The sequence below is a fragment of the Leopardus geoffroyi genome, chromosome E1, assembly GCF_018350155.1.
Source record: "Leopardus geoffroyi isolate Oge1 chromosome E1, O.geoffroyi_Oge1_pat1.0, whole genome shotgun sequence".
Taxonomy (NCBI): Eukaryota; Metazoa; Chordata; class Mammalia; order Carnivora; family Felidae; genus Leopardus; species Leopardus geoffroyi.
In genome coordinates, this window is record NC_059330.1 from 38,493,579 (window position 1) to 38,511,524 (window position 17,946).

At 40.8% G+C, this 17,946-nt stretch overlaps 1 protein-coding gene across 18 annotated transcripts in view; it reads left to right on the forward strand.

The window, feature by feature from the left end:
- Positions 1 to 17,946, forward strand: part of CDK12 (cyclin dependent kinase 12) — a 78,322-nt gene that overhangs the window by 41,517 nt on the left and 18,859 nt on the right. For 11 of the 18 annotated variants that reach the window (XR_006714939.1, XR_006714941.1, XR_006714943.1 and 8 more), the window contains exons 14-16: positions 3,566 to 3,983; positions 15,863 to 15,969; positions 16,482 to 16,626. Coding sequence is in view for 4 of the 18 variants with exons in the window: in XM_045488677.1 (XP_045344633.1) it covers positions 3,566 to 4,278 (713 nt within the window). In the remaining 14 variants the exon portion in view is untranslated. Of the gene's footprint in view, positions 1 to 3,565; positions 7,565 to 15,862; positions 15,970 to 16,481; positions 16,627 to 17,594; positions 17,731 to 17,946 lie in introns of those variants that run through there. The other 7 variants (XM_045488677.1, XM_045488678.1, XM_045488679.1 and 4 more) reach the window with 5 other exon arrangements.

The following is a 17,946-nucleotide window of genomic DNA, read 5'->3' on the forward strand; positions in this document are numbered from 1 at the left end:
CTCTGTGTTCTAACTCAAAGAAACCACAATCATAGCTAGTGATACATCTTGAACTACTGTGTGAATAGTGGCCACCTAGTACTAGCACTTGAAAATCTGTGTTCCAAATAAACCATCATCAGATTGCACAGATAGTCGATTTTACTCTAGTGTAGGGGATACGGGATACCAGTCTTGCCTGAAAGATATAGTCAAGAAAACTCTAATAAAATGCCATTGTTAATCTCCTGAAGAATAATTTGGAAATCTTGGTAGATAAGTGTAACACCACACATTGCATTCCAAAAAATAATAGCATATAAAAATGCTTTTTAAAAATCTGTGCTCCTGAAAGACAATTGAATGGACCGCAAATTAGGAAGTGAGCATTACATAAAGAAAAATCTGAACAAAGGAAATAAATATGTTATACCTTGACCTGACATGACCACAGCATGCAATTTTATTAGAGGAAAGAAAAGTTTAAATTTTCTAATTCTGATTTACAGTCTGGTTTGCAAAATGTTTACTTATCTGAAAGTGTTTTCAACTCCTTGGATATTTTCGCTGTCCATGAAGACCCCATGAATTGGGGAATAAGAAGAGGCACGAGGGCTGATGAGGTACACTAACCTTCAACTTTAGGTCATCCTACATTCACATTTCATACAGGATGGTGCAGAAAGTATATGCCTTATTTTCACTGGTATACAAATACATAAGCTATTTTTCATATGTAAGTCTTTTTAAAACTGGAAGGTAACATAAATAAAATTAACCCCTTTACTTTACAAATAGGGAAACTGCAATCCAGGGAGTTTAAATAAGCCTGCCTATGGTCTCAGCTGAAACCATATTATTGGAAGAGGCAGAATAGAACCTGTGTACTTTTCTTAATATGTTTCTTTTTAATGTGTTTTTTAATTCACTTTGTTACTCTGTCATAACTGATTCCAATTGCTTTTAAGAGACTCTAGGACATGGAATAACAAGAGAAAGCTAATCTAGAGTTAAAGCAGGCCTCTTTGTCTCATCTCCCACACCCTCTTCTTCTTCCCCACCCCAGCAGAATTCAGCTATAATCAAAATACGTTAAAGAAGTCATTCAAATTAAATAGTATAGTGATTGAAAGAAATTCACCCAATAATTGAGCCAACAAGGGTGAGATTGAACTAAAATTAAGACCTGGCCTGTGGCCAGAAATTGTTGGATTTGCTTTTTAGGGAAGAGTAAAAATACCACTCCTAATTATTAGTCACCCCTGGATTATCCAGTTCTATGTCTCCTCTTCTTGTTGCTCCCCGGCTGCCTCACACTTGGCCATTTTATTATTCATTAGCACTTCCACCAGAGGGCAGACTGAATAAGCCAGAGAAGGTGAAAATCTATCACTTTAGCTACTCTTTACTTGTATGGGGAAAGGGTTATGGTTGAAATCTAATGAGTCCATTGAAAATTTTAAGTTATATTTGTACATTTCTTTAATACCTCCCTCCAATAGTACAGACTGTTAAGAATTGGCAATATTGTTTGCACTAGATCTTACAATAGTGTGATTTTTAAAATGTGATCTTTTAACTCCTTTAAGAAGTTTTATTTACTTCAATAGTCATTTACAGTCTGTCTCCTTTTCTACTTTGAGATAGTTCTCATCCTCTCATACATGTGAATTTGAGCTCAAGAAGTAGTTCTATTGAAATACAGCTAGACTAAAAGGCAAAGTTTAAATATGAAAAGTAGTATAGCTGAAAGAGTAGTTTAGCTTTGATCACTTTTACAGTTAGGCATTTTTAAAGTTGTTTGCCATCAATATTTAAAAAAAATAACCATAGTGTTTTATTTTATGTATAGTCCAAAAATACATTTAAATATAACTGGTACTGAGATATTCTTATGTAGTGAGAAACATACTATTGACAGCAATAAACTCTGAAATCTATAGGAGTTTGTAGTCCAGTTAGCTCTCCTTTTTCAGCATGTCATCTTTCCAGTTGTGAGTTTTCTATAGCTGATTTTTTGTCTTTAAATTAATTTTTACCTACCACCTAGTTAACCAGTCAGTCTGTCAACAAGCAACTTGGGTGGGTACTGTATACAGGGTGTCCAACTCATCTCAGTTCCGTCCTGGTTTTAAAACTGAAAGTCGGCAACCTGAAAACCCGCTCAGTCCCAGGCAAATTGGGACTGTTGGCCACCCACTTGTATGTTACATATAGCACCTGACCTCATCCTTCCACAACACAATGTTATAATATTATGTTTTCAGACTGCTTTCATCTGCATGCTAAGTAAATACATACTTTACTGATTGTCTTTGCAAAATATAATTGTGGTAAATATGCTACCAAACTACTTTATAACTAAAAATTATTTTGGCTTGTCTGAGTAATGACTTTCATATCACTAGCTCAGATAATAAAGAATTAACTATATGGATATTTAAAAATATGGTTCCATAGGGAACAGAAACATCAGTCATTTGGAAGATATCCCAAAACATGAAACCTTTTCTTCAGCAGAGTAACTCCCAACTCTTAAGAAGCACTGTTCTGATTGTACTTGGTTTTGTATGTTCTCAAACTCACGCCGTTTTACATCCCTACTCTCCTGCCTTGGTAGTAGTTACCATACAGTGATTGCCATGCTTAGGCAAATTTAGCCAGCAGGTGGGGGTGTGTGGGGAGTGGTTCAAGAAAGACAAAAGATCCTTGGAAAGACATAGTGTAGTATAAGTTCAGTACATTTCTAAATACTTAGTTTTGTCACCGTCTCCAAGATAAACATGTTTATCAGCAGCCCATTCTGCATGACATTGCTGTAGTGATTTTTTTCATAGCATGGAAAAAATGCAGGAGGTTGGAAAACAAAATAGAAAATTATGATAGATTACTTTAGTCTTTATAATTATTGTAACAGGAAACTGAATGACAGAATGGTGGTTAATCCCTTTCTTCAGAATGTGATTATGGGGAGAGGGGACTGAAGTTTGGAGAAGCAAGTGTATATTTATACATGACGGTAATGAAAGGTTTTTATTTCATCTCTCTTGTATATTCTTTAAATTCTATTTCAGGTGTTAACCTTATATCATCAAATGTTCTGTAAAATGCATTAGCTAAGTCCATGCAAGGTCTCCTGTTGTACAGCAAGATTTTGTGCTAGAAATGTGACCACAGCATGTGTATTGTTTCCTCTCATCTTCCTTCTTTCTACTTTATTTTCATTAATGTTTTGATCCAACAGCAAAAAGGGGCGGGGAGGCTGCCTACAGCCTACATATTAGAACAGTTCCTTAAGGAAGGAAATGGAGGAAATCTCAGACAAAAATCAGGACAATCATTTGAAACATATGATCTTTTTTACACCAGCTGTTAGATTCAGAATGCAACTGTTTTATTTTAACCACTTGATTTTATTTATAAATTGCAATTTCCTGATCCCAAGATTTTATTCTTTATATATATTTGGTTACTTGTATTGCTATTTGTTTATGTTGGGCAGCGTGTGTGTATGTGTGTGTGTGTTTGTGTTTATAATCACATGTGATTTTTAAGATGGTGTTTAAAAGAAGTAACCCTTCCACAGCATGTCCTCCTCACATTCTTCCACCAGAGAAGAGGCCCCCTGAGCCCCCCGGACCTCCACCGCCGCCACCTCCACCCCCTCTGGTTGAAGGCGATCTTTCCAGCGCCCCCCAGGAGTTGAACCCAGCCGTGACAGCCGCCTTGCTGCAACTTTTATCCCAGCCTGAAGCAGAGCCTCCTGGCCACCTGCCACATGAGCACCAGGCCTTGAGACCAATGGAGTACTCCACCCGACCCCATCCCAACAGGACTTACGGAAACACTGATGGGCCTGAAACAGGGTTCAGTGCCACTGACACTGATGAACGCAACTCTGGTCCAGCTTTGACAGAATCCTTGACCCAGACCCTGGTGAAGAACAGGACCTTCTCAGGCTCTGTGAGCCACCTTGGGGAGTCCAGCAGTTACCAGGGCACAGGGTCAGTGCAGTTCCCAGGGGACCAGGACCTCCGTTTTGCCAGGGTCCCCTTAGCATTACACTCAGTGGTCGGGCAACCATTCCTGAAGGCTGAGGGAAGCAGCAACTCTGTGGTACATGCAGAGACCAAATTGCAGAACTATGGGGAGCTGGGGCCAGGAACCACTGGGGCCAGCAGTTCAGGAACAGGCCTAAACTGGGGGGGCCCAGCTCAGTCTTCTGCTTATGGAAAACTCTATCGGGGACCTACAAGAGTCCCGCCAAGAGGGGGAAGAGGGAGAGGAGTTCCTTACTAACCCAGAGACTTCAGTGTCCTGAAAGATTCCTTCCCTATTCATCCTTCCATCCAGTCCTCTGAAACATTAATGAAATCATTTGCCAGAGCGAGGTAATCATCTGCATTTGGCTACCGCAAAGCTGTCTGTTGTATTCCTTGCTCACTTGCTACTAGCAGGCGACTTATAAAATGATGTTGGCACCAGTTCCCCCTGGATGGGCTACAGCCAGAACAGTTCAACTCTACCTAGTAGATAATAAGTAGAGAATGTGGAGAGGGTCATTAAATTGAAAAGCAAATGTTTTATTAGTTCATTTGCCTGCACTTCTTGAGCAAAAGAAAAGGAGAACAGTTTCAATTTTGAGATGGCTCAGGAGAGGCTCTCTTTAGTTTTTTTTTAAATTTGGGGATTTTTTTTTTATGATTCCTTTTGAATTTTTTTTATTTGTTTTTTGCTTTTTTTTTTTTTCCGTTTTGTTTTCATTTAAAGATAATAGTGTTCACAAAATTTGAGATACTCTTAGGCTTTTGCTATAAGGGAAACAGAGTGACTGGCTGATTTAAATAAATGTTTCCTTCCTCTCCACCATCTCACATTTTTGCTTTCAAGTGAACTTCTTTTCCCCATTGAGCATCTTGAACATACCTTTTTTCCAAATAAATTACTCATCCATGAAGTTTGTTCTGCTTTGACAAAAAGACATGCCCCTCTCCCTGCACAGGACGCAGGTTGTAGAAAGAGGCATTCTTGGGCATGTAGGTAGATTTACCCCATCTCTTCCCTTTTTTACCACATCTTTAAAGAGTTTCTCATTCTCTCTCTCTCTCTGTCTCTCTCTCTCTGTCTCCCTCTCTGTCTCTCTCTCTCTCTCTCTGTCTTTTTCTCTTTTTGAGGCATTTGTTTGGAAAAAAATTAATCGTTGAGATGCCCAAGAACCTGGGATAATTCTTTACTTTTTTTTTTTTGAAATAAACGAAAGGAAATTCAAACTCCTATATGTTCTCTGTAACTTTTCAATTCTAAAATGTTTTGTTTTTTTTTAAACCACGTTCTGATGGTGAAGTTGATTTATAAATGCAGACAGCCTAGGACTTGCTGCTGAGCTGGGGTTAGAGATGATGCCTCCATACCTAGAGGGCTAGTAAGAGCAGTTACCATACTGTTTACACATATATTTTTGTCAAAAAAACAAAAAACAAAAAACAAAACAAAACCTTTGAAACAGAGCGTTGTAATGTCAAAAGAAATACATGGAATATACATGGAAATACATGGAAATGTAACTTAGTTTAGGGTGGATATTTTTCTGAAGATCTATCAATATCTGAGACCTTTTTTAAAAAATAATTTTAAAAGAGCAGACCATGAGAAAGAACAGTATTGACATATACACATCTTAGCATGTATATCCTGCCGATTCTTTTAGGGAGTTTCCTCTGGAGAGATTTGATTTTGGTTTTATTTTTGGTAAAAGGGGTAAATGACTTCATGGCAAGAATTTTGCCTTATTATAAACAGGAAATGGAAAATGGAAAGGCTTTCAGGGTGGGATAACTTGGGAGGCTTCTCATTCTGGCTTCCATTTCTATGTGAATACCAGCATATAAGGTGTTTTAAAAACCTACACATTCATATAAATTCTCCGCACAGACTTAGGCCTTTGTGAAACATAGATTAGGGCCCCTTTACAAAGAAAAGGCAAACATGCTTCAGCATCTTTGAGAATAGTTTTCAGAACTCAAGTGAAGTTTTGTGTTTCAATGCCAAGTTCTTATATTAAAAAATAAAAACTACTTGTAAGAGAAAGGTGCACTAATAAAAAAAAAAAAAAACTTTATAAAGAAATGAAAGAAGAACCCTCTTCAGATACTTACATGAAGACTATTTTCCCCTGTTACTGAAATAGGTAGATATCCGGTGTGTGTATTTCTTTATTATTCTCTGGGTTTTGGTCTGGCCTTGCCCTCAGGGGCAAACATTGATTAGAAAAAGAACCTTCTAGCCATTTTGGCATTGATGGCTTTTTATACCAGTGTGTCCAATTAGATTTGCTAGGCTCACTGACATGCTATTGGAAAATTCCATTAAAGTTTATCTGAACATTTTGTCTGTTGACTTCTTAGTCTTCAGACATGGGCCTTTGTATTTTAGAATATTTGAATTTGAGGCATTGGGCCCCACTCCCATTTTTGATTAAAGAACTTAAGCCTGTGATACTTTCAAAAGTATCTATTCATAGTGAAAATAATTGGTCTCCCATCAAATATGAATAAAATTCTCTCTATATTTTAATTATATTTTGGTTATCAGCAATCATTAATAATGTTTTTCCTCCCCCCTTCCCACCCCTTATTTTTAATTATGCCAAATATTCTAAATAATATACTTAAGTCTCCCTTCCCCCATCCCTACTACTAGGGAAAGGGGTGAGTGTATGTATGGATGTGTGTATGTGTATGTATGATCCCATCTCACCTCCTATCCCCATTTGGGGAGTCTAGCCTTTACAATGAAAAAAGTTTGGTAATTTTGACTATTTCTAAAGGCAGAGGAAAAAAGAAACTCAAATATCCTGGAATCTGTGGAGAAAGAAAAGGTATTTGTTAATTTTTCAGCTATGTTACCTATAAATGTGATAGAAGTAAAGTTTTGGCAGAATTTCAACTTGACTGTTAGAAATTTACAAACCCAATTATACTCAAAAGTGGTTTTTGTTTTGTTTTAATTGTACCATGGGAGATAATAAGTCTATTAAATACATTATTTTGAACAGATGAGAAATCTGATTCTGTTCATGATTGAGAGCAAAACTGGTTTGACCATGATCATTTTTGTAGTTTTGAAAACAAATTTGTTTGACCCAGTTTCCTTAGTTTTTTTTCAACTGTCCATAGGGATGATAAGGATTGGAAAATGACATCAAATCTATACATTTGAAAGCAGGGCAGTAGCACAAATTTGTAAGTAGGATTTTTTTTTGTTAGCTTATGCCATAGACATCACCCAGCCAGTGTGTGTGTGTGTGTGTGTGTGTGTGTGTGTGTAATATGCATATATAGTTACAGTACAAAAATGGTTACCAGCAGGTTTTGAGAGAGAATGCTGCACCAGAAAAGTGTCAGTTGCCACCTCATTCTCCCTGATTTAGGTTCCTGACACTGTATTCCTTCTCTCTCTTGTTTTTGCCCCACATCGGGTGTATCTTGTCTATGTACAGATATTTTGTAATATATTAAATTTTTTTCTTTCAGTTTATAAAAATGGAAAGTGGAGATTGGAAAATTAAATATTTCCTGTTACTATACCACTTTTGCTCCATTGCATTTACTTCTTAACCTGTAGCCTCTGAGCAGATCTAATTGTGTACAAAGAGCTTTTTCCTTTACTTTATCTTAGGAGTGCTTTGTCTCAGAATCTCTGTAGTCTCATAAAATACAAAAAAAAAAAAAAAAAAAGGTTCTCAGGGTTTGAAGAGGTGCTTCAAAACACTAGACTAGGAATTAGAGAAGAAAAAAAGTTGGGGAAAACTGTAAGATGTGATTTTTTTTTTTTTTTTTTAAGTAGAAATAGTTACACAAATGATGGTGCCAGGCCATCAAAAGAGTTGAGTCTTGTGTACCCTGGCTCCTCCTGAAAGGAGAGGTAATGGGTTTGAGCTCAACTTGTCAATGGAAGTTGGTAAGAGGCTGTTTAGACCAAAGAATAATCTCTTAAAACCATAACCACCCCAACCAGTTCCTATGTTACCATGAGTAGGGTAGGCATGGAGATTAGTGTTCCTAGCTCCGTTGAGATTCCCGATGTGTTGCCACACAGGAAACGAGTCAAAGTTGTTTATAAGGGTAAAATTCTATTATCTCCAAAATCTTTCCTGTCTCTACCTGAGGACAGAATTGCTTTCCCTTCTCTTTCACGATTTTGGACACTAAGAACTAAATTTTCCCTTGTGTGTGCTGCAGTCCTGCTAGTCATGACATAAGTAGATAAAAGCAGGTAAAGCCCATTAGAAGACAGAAAAAAAGGGGGGGGGAGGATATTGGGGTGAGCAATCATACAAGGTTAAAGGGTACACCAGAACAAGGAAATTAGGAAGAGGAATTCAAATACTGGTGATGAGGGTGGCCAGCCTGTTTTTGAGTCCCCACAAGTTTATGATGTTCCCTTGCCTGTGGGCTGTCCTGTCTTTACCCAGAAGGAGAATGGAGAGCTCAAGATTGTTCCAATTCCTGGAATCCTGTGTTCCTGGTTAGCCTCCAGAGAAAAAGGAATTTGTTTTTGGTCTTTATATATTGCAGATTCATGACTGGGAGTGTGAACTTCAACCTACTAGGAATATTGTTTCCACTTTATAGCAGTGGCTCTTTTTAATTCTAGGCCTAAAGGCTGAGGACCTAACTAACTTGGACTTTTTTTCTATCACGACCAAGGCAATTTCTAGTTAGAAATCATGCTGTTTCAGTATCTAAATTTCTTAAGCACTATCTTTTCCCAGACAGGTATCCTTAACTGTATTGTAAAGTTAATGCCTTAAGGAAGTTAACAGTTAATGTTTTTGGTGCTGAACTGGGATTTCCTTTGTTATTAAAGATTGCCCCATAGTTTGACTGTGTTTCAGTATGGAGTTACTTCTCTGTTCACAACTTAGTCATCCTGAAGGGCTAGATGGAATGGAAGTGAGTTCCTCAAGTGAGTAAATGCTCAACCGTTCCAAGGGAGGGGTGGCACTGCTAAATCTTCTGGTTGTCCTGAGAGGCAAGGTGAGCATTTCTGGACACTTGGTTAATTTTACTGTCCGGGTATGGCATTTCTCATCCATAGGGATAATTTTAGTGTTCCTTATAGCCCTAGGAATACTCTTAAGTGAATATTTACTCCAAACTAGGTTTGAGAGACTTTGGGGGAAGTATGACACCTGAAGGGATTGCTAGGGGGGACTCTACCACTCCTCCCCATATGCAGCCGTTTCTCCATCTCTCCTGTCCACCCAACTTCTTTTCGTTTCCTATTTTTCACTCACTACCCAACTTGCATGCCATGCCGTAAGCCTACAAGAGGTATTGATTGCTTAATCCTGCAAGGTATTTAGAGTTACTGCTGCTTCATAGTTTTGAAGGGTGATGAGAGGCAACTCAGAAGACGCGTTTCTATTACAGATCCTCAAATTAGTGAGAGGTGAAGGAGAAAGCAAAATAATCATACTTTCTTATTGCTAAGGAGATTTTAATTTATGTTGTGCGGGATACAAGAGATTACTGGTCTAGGAAGGGCAGGGAGCCTCAACATTTCACTTCATCCTCTTCCCTCATATCCTGAGACGTGCTTTTGGTGATGACATTTCTGAGCTCAGTTGCAGATGGTGTCTGTGGGAAGTAAAGCTTGGTGAGAAGAAGGCCCTGCTATCCATGAGAAAGCAGATGAGGACTGCTTTGAGGCCCTGGTGATTAATCACTAGAATGCCAAAACACTTTGGTCACTGGGTTGCTCTCATATATACCTCAAAAATTAGTGGTTCAAGGTTGAGAGAAAGGGGCTATTAAGTTAGTCTTTAATACTCTCTAGATGGGTGGTTGTTAGTGAAACTTAATATGTAGCCAATAGCCACAGCATACTTCTCTAGAATAAGACAGTATAGCCATAAAGTATGTTCACTTAGACATAGGTTTCCTAGGACCTGGAAACAGATTTTTAGATGTTTTCCTCTGGCATGGTTGTTAATAGTTCCAAAGGAATGAAGGGCATTTTATCCAAGCTAAACCATCTCTTGAGGGAGGTAAGGAGAAACCTTACAAAGGCTACAAGGTAGCAATCAGAGCTAAGTGAAAAGCAAAGCCTGTGGCTTGGAGGCTGTTTTTTGTTTTTGTTTTTGTTTTTTGTTTTTTGGTTTTTTTTCCTTTAAGGAGCCTATTCTGATGGCTGTCTCAAGGAGAGGATCCTTTTCCCTCCTGTGTCTCAGATCTACAGTACCAAATGAGGGACACCTTTGATGAAGGTTAGCTTGTAGGTAGACAACCCTCCCCACCAAAGCTAATGCAATTTTGAATGCTTTTGGTCCTGGAGAAAAGCCAAATTCAAAGACTTAGAGAAAGCTTAGGAATATGATCCCTTTAATAAGTTCAGGAACTTCGGAGTTTGGCCTTGTACCAGTGTTTGCATTTTATGTTAGGGGACCAAAGGTCTCATATAAAATGAAGCAATATGAGAAGGAGATGGAAAGAAGGCAAAGAAGGAGAACTGGAGCAGGCTGGTAGCTGCAGAAAGAGACTTAGGGTATAATTGCTTTTAAAGAAGAGATAGGAATATGGGATGGAAGGAAAATTTATGGTTGGGCTAGTGAGAAGGATAAGTGCCTTAAAGGTTCACAGTTCATTTCAGGTAGGCCCATTAAAGCACCACTGTCAGTAAAGAGTTCCCATTGATTACAGTAGTGTTACCTGTATGGTTGGAAGATGGGCCTAGAACTCTTAGGTTGGGAGATGCTTTGAAGACATTTTCACTAGGGAAGCTTGATTATATTAAGCAAATATTTAGGAAAATTTTGCTTCCCTCTGCTATCCACATAGTTCAAGAGAATAATTTGAAAATAAGGAATGATTCAGATGTATCATGTTAAAAAGTTATTTGTATTTTTGGAGTTTTAAAATTCCCCTGAAAGTAGTTCTATATATTTTAGGTCAACCTGGAAAATAGCATTATTCCTCTCTCCTTTGTTTTTAGATCCAAGTGAAGGCAGTGCCTAGAAGAGTAAACAAAACAGAATATGTTAATTAGACTCACAGAATGCTAGAACTACCAAAGGACATTAGTTTGTCTAGTTCAATGCTGTCTTCAGCCAGTGAACAAACAGGCCTAGAAAGGTTGAGAACCTGTGGTTTTGGGAGGAAGGAGGGAGGGAATAGGAAGTAATGTTGGAAACCTAACTATGTGTCAGGCACTGTGCTAAGTGCTTTGCTTTTATTATCTTGACCCTTAAGCACCTTGAAGCTAAAGGATGGAAGGAGTAAAAAACAAATCCTTCTTATTCTGAGCAATGTGTAGGTGATAAGGGGAGTGGCAGGTCATTTTTTTATTGTCTAACCACATACGGCTAAACTATAGGAAGTGAAGAGAGTTTGAGAGTGAGGTTAATCTAGGGAAGTACTCACTAAATAGTTCAGACTCATGAATAACTTCTCTATTCCTGGAGACCTTCCAAAAATATGATGCACAGAGGTAGGCTAGAGGCAGGACTGGTAGAGAACAAGATTACTGTTGACTCTGGAATTGATTTGCATTCTAGAAAATCAGCTCATGACCTGAGAGTATAGGTTAATCTTAGAGATAGGGAACAAAATGGGGTTTCTCATCCTAAGGGGTCTTCAAATAAAATAGTGTTTATATACCAAGGATCAAGGAGATAAACAAATGCCTTTGATGACCATGCTTGTTTTCGGGTTTTTGTTTTGTAACACATTTTAAAGTCATGAAACAATTTATAATTTTGGAAAGACTTAGTGCCAAGTTCAATGTTGATAGGACATTGCTATTGAGAATAAGATTCTACTCCTCGTAGTTCTTTGATAGGCTATCCTGAGAGTTCTACCATGAGGGTTGCTTCAGTGGGGAACAGGAATGTCATTAGTTGAGTCATTGTCTGGAGTATAGGACAACTTCTGGGGGAGATTAAGGGAGGGTCTCACTTTTTTAGGAGGTTTCTGGATCTAGTGAGATGAGTCTTACACTTGAGTGGGAAGTAAGGAATCAATGTTTATAAGTCAGCATGTGAATGCAGGCTGTAAAATAAAATACTAACCTAGTACAGAAGTAGCCATAGTCAAGAAGTAATTTAAAAAAACTGGAGTTAACCGGAAAAGATTCTTTGAAGGTAGTGAAGACAGGGGAACAGAAGAGAAGGTGTTCAGACGAAGAAAACTTACAGAAGAACGTTTGTGTGTGTTGTGTGCAGAAGTCTGAATGGATCACTCAGTGTGGTAAGGGGAGGGAATATTAGGAGGAGCAGTCTTGTCGGCTGGAATGAGGAATTTGGATTTGATTTGGTAAGCATTAACGGGAAGCAGACGCATAGTGGGGATGATTATGATGTTGAGGACTTTCACAGCTGTACTGGGTCAAGGAAGCAAGAAAGTTTGCTAGGATATTTTGGTTTTTATCTGAGGGCTTGCACTACAGTGTGACTGGGAGAATGAGAAGAAAGGAAGGGGGTCCATAGAAATTAGCAAGGCTTGATGATTGGGTGTGAAAGGAGAGATGACCCGACATATTTATCCTATTGACTATGATGGGAGCTTGGAAAAAGGTAGCTGCTTTATTTTTAAGAAGTAGGAAGTGTACTTCATTAACCAATTGATGGGATGTGTCTTTGTTCAGTATTTCAGAATCTAAGAGGGGGAGGTGCTCCTAGAAAATAGTGAAGCATGTGCTCTGTGCCCAGATGATCACCTGCCCTTTTCAGGTTGGAGAACTGGGTGAAAGAGAGTTTATTGCTAGGGTGTTCCCACAGACTTCAAGAATGCTGTCCCTCTCCAGATCTAGGAAAGAAGATACGGTTTTTTGCCAGTTTCTTCCCCTTTAATGCTTTGAAAATGGGATATGACTAGCCTGTGGCAGCATGTGCCTATGGATGCACAATTCTCCAGCTTGTTTCTTGGAAGGCCTTTTTCTGTCCCTCCCTGGGGGTCATTTGTAGCTCTGGTTCCTGCTCCCAGAGCCATAAAGTGGGAGCCCCCATTTATTAATTGGGTTGGGATTGGGGAGGGGGTCCGCGGGGGACTCTTTAGTGCAGCAGGCGGGGGTCTTCCCGAATGAGCCCATTAGCCAGCCCCAATGGCAGCTGAAACGGGGCCGCAGCCAAGTCCTCTCCATTTCAAAAACCCTCCATCGCCTGCAGCAGATCAGAACAAGGCCTGCGGGAGCCCTTAGCTTCTGATTGCAGCTGTGAGGAAGGACAAAACAATTTATAGGAAGCCAAGTAGCTCCTGTCTCACTGTCTCTTCCTTTCTGACTTTGGGGAGGGGTAAGACTGGGATGTGGTGCCCCCCCCACCCCCACTCACCATAGCTTCTTATAAGGCACATATAGGCCTAATGTAGGATGGAACAACAGTGAGTGTATTTGCGCTGATTGGACATTTGTGTCAATGCTCTAGATGTGTTTACACATGTCCTTGCTTTCTTCTTCCATCCACATACAGTTGAACATGGTCCTCCCTAGGGCAAAGCCAAGTGTGTGTTCAGACAGTCTAAGTTGTATGTTGTGAGGTGGGTGGGGGTGGGGTGGGGTGGGGGGCGGCGCGGGGCATGCTTTCTTGCCCCATACCTGCCTTGACTCTTCTCTGCTTTGTCAAGATTCAGAGTTAGACTTAGATCACCTTCTCAACATCTCTTCATAATAGAAGGAGTTTGTCACTTAAGAGAAGGCCTCCTACTGGGACTCCTTCATTTGTCCCTTTGGTTATGCCAGCATGAGAAAGGTAGGCATCTAGAGGGGAGCTTCTTTCTGCAGTGGCCCAGAGAGAAGGTGTGAAGGGCAGGAATGTCTCACTTCCTGATAAAAGGAAGTGTGTCTTTCCTCAAAGAATCATAGATGGCCAGAGGTAGAAAGAGAACCTACAGATCACCTAATTCACTCTTTAGGTATACAAGCCTGGAAACAGGTTTAGGGAAGGGAAGTGCCTTGCCCACTGTCTCACAGTGAGTGAGTTAGTGGCAACCAGCCAAGACTGGAATCCAAGAGGCCATAATCTTAACCTACTTGAGTATAGAACCCCTAGCTTTAAGATTGCCAACTCCTGAGAACAATGAGCTTCCTCAAGAAAGGAAGCTAAGGGCTGTAGGGTTTTGAGGGGGGAGGGATGGATTGAGGGGGGAAAGGTGGATGTGAAAAACACTAGTAGAAAAACTGAGAAGCTTTATAGTTTCTACCTCAAAGACTAATCTTTCTATAATATGCAAATTGTACACATGTAATTTTTATTTAGTCAGGAGCTCTGGTTCATTGGGAAGCAAGTGGCAGCCAAGGCCAAAGATCTTAATGCCCTCGGAGTTACCCCCATGTTCCAAGGGCACTTTGCCACCATCTCTGGGGTTTGGAGAACAGGAGTTTACCCTAAATCTCAACTCTGGCTCCTTTATATTACAATACAGTTGTAGAAAAGCAAAATCAGAAGGAAGGGAGAAAGAAAACACATCTCACCTACTGGGAAACTAAGGGGAGTCTCTGAACAAGAGAAGGGATTATAGAACTCTGAGTAAAATGAGATATTCTCTGAGATTACAGGGAAAAGAGGTTGGAGGGGGCACCTTCTACACCCCCCCCCTTATTATTTAAGTTTTGAGTTGTTGGTTTTCTCCTTTGAGGAGGCGGCAGGAAGGGGTATGTTGCTCTGCTGTTACCTAAGCCCTAAATAGTGTGCTCAATGAACTGACATGCACAACAGGTTCAGAAGTCCTCTTGCTCTGTGCTGAGACTACCCCTCTTTGGAGCTTCTCCGAGATGTATCTACAGTCACTTTCAATGCTTATTTTCTGAACATAGAAGTCTGAGAGCCAATGATGTGCATGGAGGAAAATGCTAAAGAGTCCCTGAGCTGGAATCAGAATCTTAGAGGGAGAAAGGTACCACTGGGCAGCATTGAGACAGAGTTATGAATCTAGGTCAGAGGGACGAAGGATCTGCAAAATGAACATTGTCTGCTAATGACAAAGAAACAGATCCCAAAGCATAACCTTTACATTTTCTCCATCACACCCCAACTGATAATATAGGGGGAACGTGAATCTGGTCCCCATGCAGATTCTTCCCTATGTAGGGAATGTATATGACTGCCCTTCTTGTCCAAAGTGTATCAAGTCTGCTGTCCCTTCACAAACTTCCTTTCTGTCTCATAGGACTTTCTTGTGTATTTTCCTCCAAGCCTTTTTTTTTTTAAGTTTATTTTTATTATTTTTGAGAGAGAGAGCGTGAGTGGGGGAGGGGCAGAGAGCGAGGGAGAAAGAGAATCCCAAGCAGGCTCCGAGCTTTTGGTGCACAGCCCAATGCAGGGTTTGATCTCACAAACAGTGAGATCATAACCTGAGCTGAAGTCAAGAGTCGGATGCTTAACTGACTGAGCCATCCAGGCGCCCCTGCCTCCAAGCCTTTCTGGAAGAAGCTGTTTTGGACAAGACAAAACAGATAATCTTGAATACAAGCTGGTGATCTGATCTAAAACTAGATGGCCTCCTCTTGAGTCACCTTCTTGCATTAACTTTGCATTAACGTTGAACTTTCATCACCCTTTATAATTCTGGGTTTCATAGCTTCTAGTTGTGTTGAATTCCTAACTTACCTCTTAGGTGTAGGAACCATTGTTTTTACTTTATCAGACTGGGAGCTAGTTCCCTAGAGGTAGGCATCTTAAAACAGTTATAACTCTCTCTGGAAGCATACTTAAAGTTCCTCTTAATCCTTCTGGGCTTTGTGAATTCAGATTTGAGGGAATTGGAAGAATGGTTATCATCACCATCACTGTTACCTACTAAGGCCATATTCCCTGGGTGAAAGACCAAATTTCTCTTTGGTGTCTAGTCCCTTGTCTCATAATGTAACCTGTCATTTTCCTTTACAGGTGGCAGCAGCAGGAAGGATGGCCCTTGAGGAGTTTGGTGAAGTCCATCAGTCACCTAGCATCTGGACCCCTGACACATTCAGTCTCTTTCATAGACTCTAAGCCAGGTAGGGACCTAAGGCCAATCAGAGGCTTCAGGATTACTTTTGTAAAGGATTACCCTCCCCCCTCCCCCTGCCCCATACAGCTAGTCTCAGGGAAGTTTCTTATTCCCAAAGATCTCCAGAGGCGTTTCCCTAGCTTTTTATTTGACCCTATTATGATGTCCTACTTTCTCACAATTTCTCCCCCTGGTAAGAGTATCTCTCTTTATCAGCACCAAAAGCCATTTCATTCTTCTCCTTTCCTCTTGGCCCACTGCACTAATGGGTTTTCCTCTTTGATGGAGTACTGATGTTGACTACTCTCAACCTCTCCTCTCCAATACTTGCCCCACTCACTCACCGGGAGCATGCGTGCACACACACAAACAAACACACACACACACACACACACACACACACAGGCACAGCCTTGCCTTCTTCTTCCCCAAGAAGTTGTTTTCTCTCCCGTTTGAGTCAGGATTGGGCATACTGTCCCTTTTTACTACCTCCCATCAGCTTCTCTACCTCCTTTCCAGGTTTGATGGGAGCTCTCACCTTTCTAGACATTGTGCAAAGCACCAGAAGTAGAGACCTACAAGCCTGCTTCTCTCCATCTTCATTGCCCAGAACCAGGCAGGTCATCAGCTTCTAGTGCCCACCCCCCACTCTTCTTGCTGCCAGGTAGGTTTGCCTCTCTGTACCCACCAACCCCAAACAGGGTTATATTTCTCTCTGGGAGTATTTCTCTCTGATGTTCTCTGCCTTGTGACTTTCAGCTTTAATCTTTAGCAAGATCTTGCTGATGTTAAATATCCAACCCTTTCTACAGTACAGAACCATTTCCCCCATTTAGCGGGTGTGGGAAGAAGGCACCAGTAAACAGATGAGATTTCACGTGGAGGGTAAGGGTCCAATGACAGGTAGCATTTCTCTTGGGGCCAGAAGTCTAAAGCCCCAGATGTACATTCTGCCCAGTGGCCTGGCATCCTTGGAGAATACCTGGATCTTTTGAGGGAAAAGTGTTTATCTGGTGTCTATTCTCAAGGACAAGGATCTCAGGCTCTGATAATCTGTCCCTGTTCATTCCCAGACCTCCCTAGGGAGTAAGAATGGATTTCTGTACAGCAGAAACCCACCACTAGGTGATAGTCTCTGGAATTCAGGTGGTAACTTTTGTCTGGCACTTGTAGAAAGTTGGCAGGGTGCCAGAGCCTCTTCTGCCATCAGATATGACATCAGCTTACCCTTTGCTCTTAGGCCTCCTCTCTCAGCAGTGCCTCTTTACCCCTGCAAGCCAGACAACACAAGCAGCAGCCCTAATAAGTGTCAGCTCTGGGTGAGGTGCTCCTTCTCTGATAGGCTTATACCTTGAGTCAGAGGATGCAGTAGATGGAAGGATAGGAAAGCATAAAATGTCCCCAGAAGTTGTCAATCAGTAAGTATGCATGGGTACCTTGATGAGTCAGAGAGCACCAATATTTATAATTCTGCCTACTGAATGTCAACCTGGATGTCTGATACCTCAAAGTTGCTGGGCTACTTGGGCAGCTGCAGTCCTGGTTTCTGCCACATGAGGGTGCTGCTGACCAATTAAAACTCCTGCCCCTTAGCAGACAGAGTTTAGGTGACAGGGGCATTCTTTCTCCAAGACAGGGATCAGAAATACCCTGAGAGAGAGCCTGAGAGCCAGGCCCCAAGAAGCCAGAAGAATAATTAGTATCACTTGCTCTTCCTTAAAAATGGACTCAGACCCTAAACACTCCACCCTAGTGGCCTGACATCTCAGTATGTTTCCAGCTGAACGCGGGAAGCCCCCTAGCTCCAGACACCAAACTTCTTGCATAGATGGTTTTCTTCCTCAGGGTGTAGCAGGTTTCAGCTGTCCACCCCACTGTTTCCCTGCCTCTTACACAGTCACTTTCTGGTCCAGAGGGTGGGAGCACCTGTGATTTTCAGAGAAAAAAATCTCTCAAAATTGTAAGAGAAATATCTTTGTTAGTG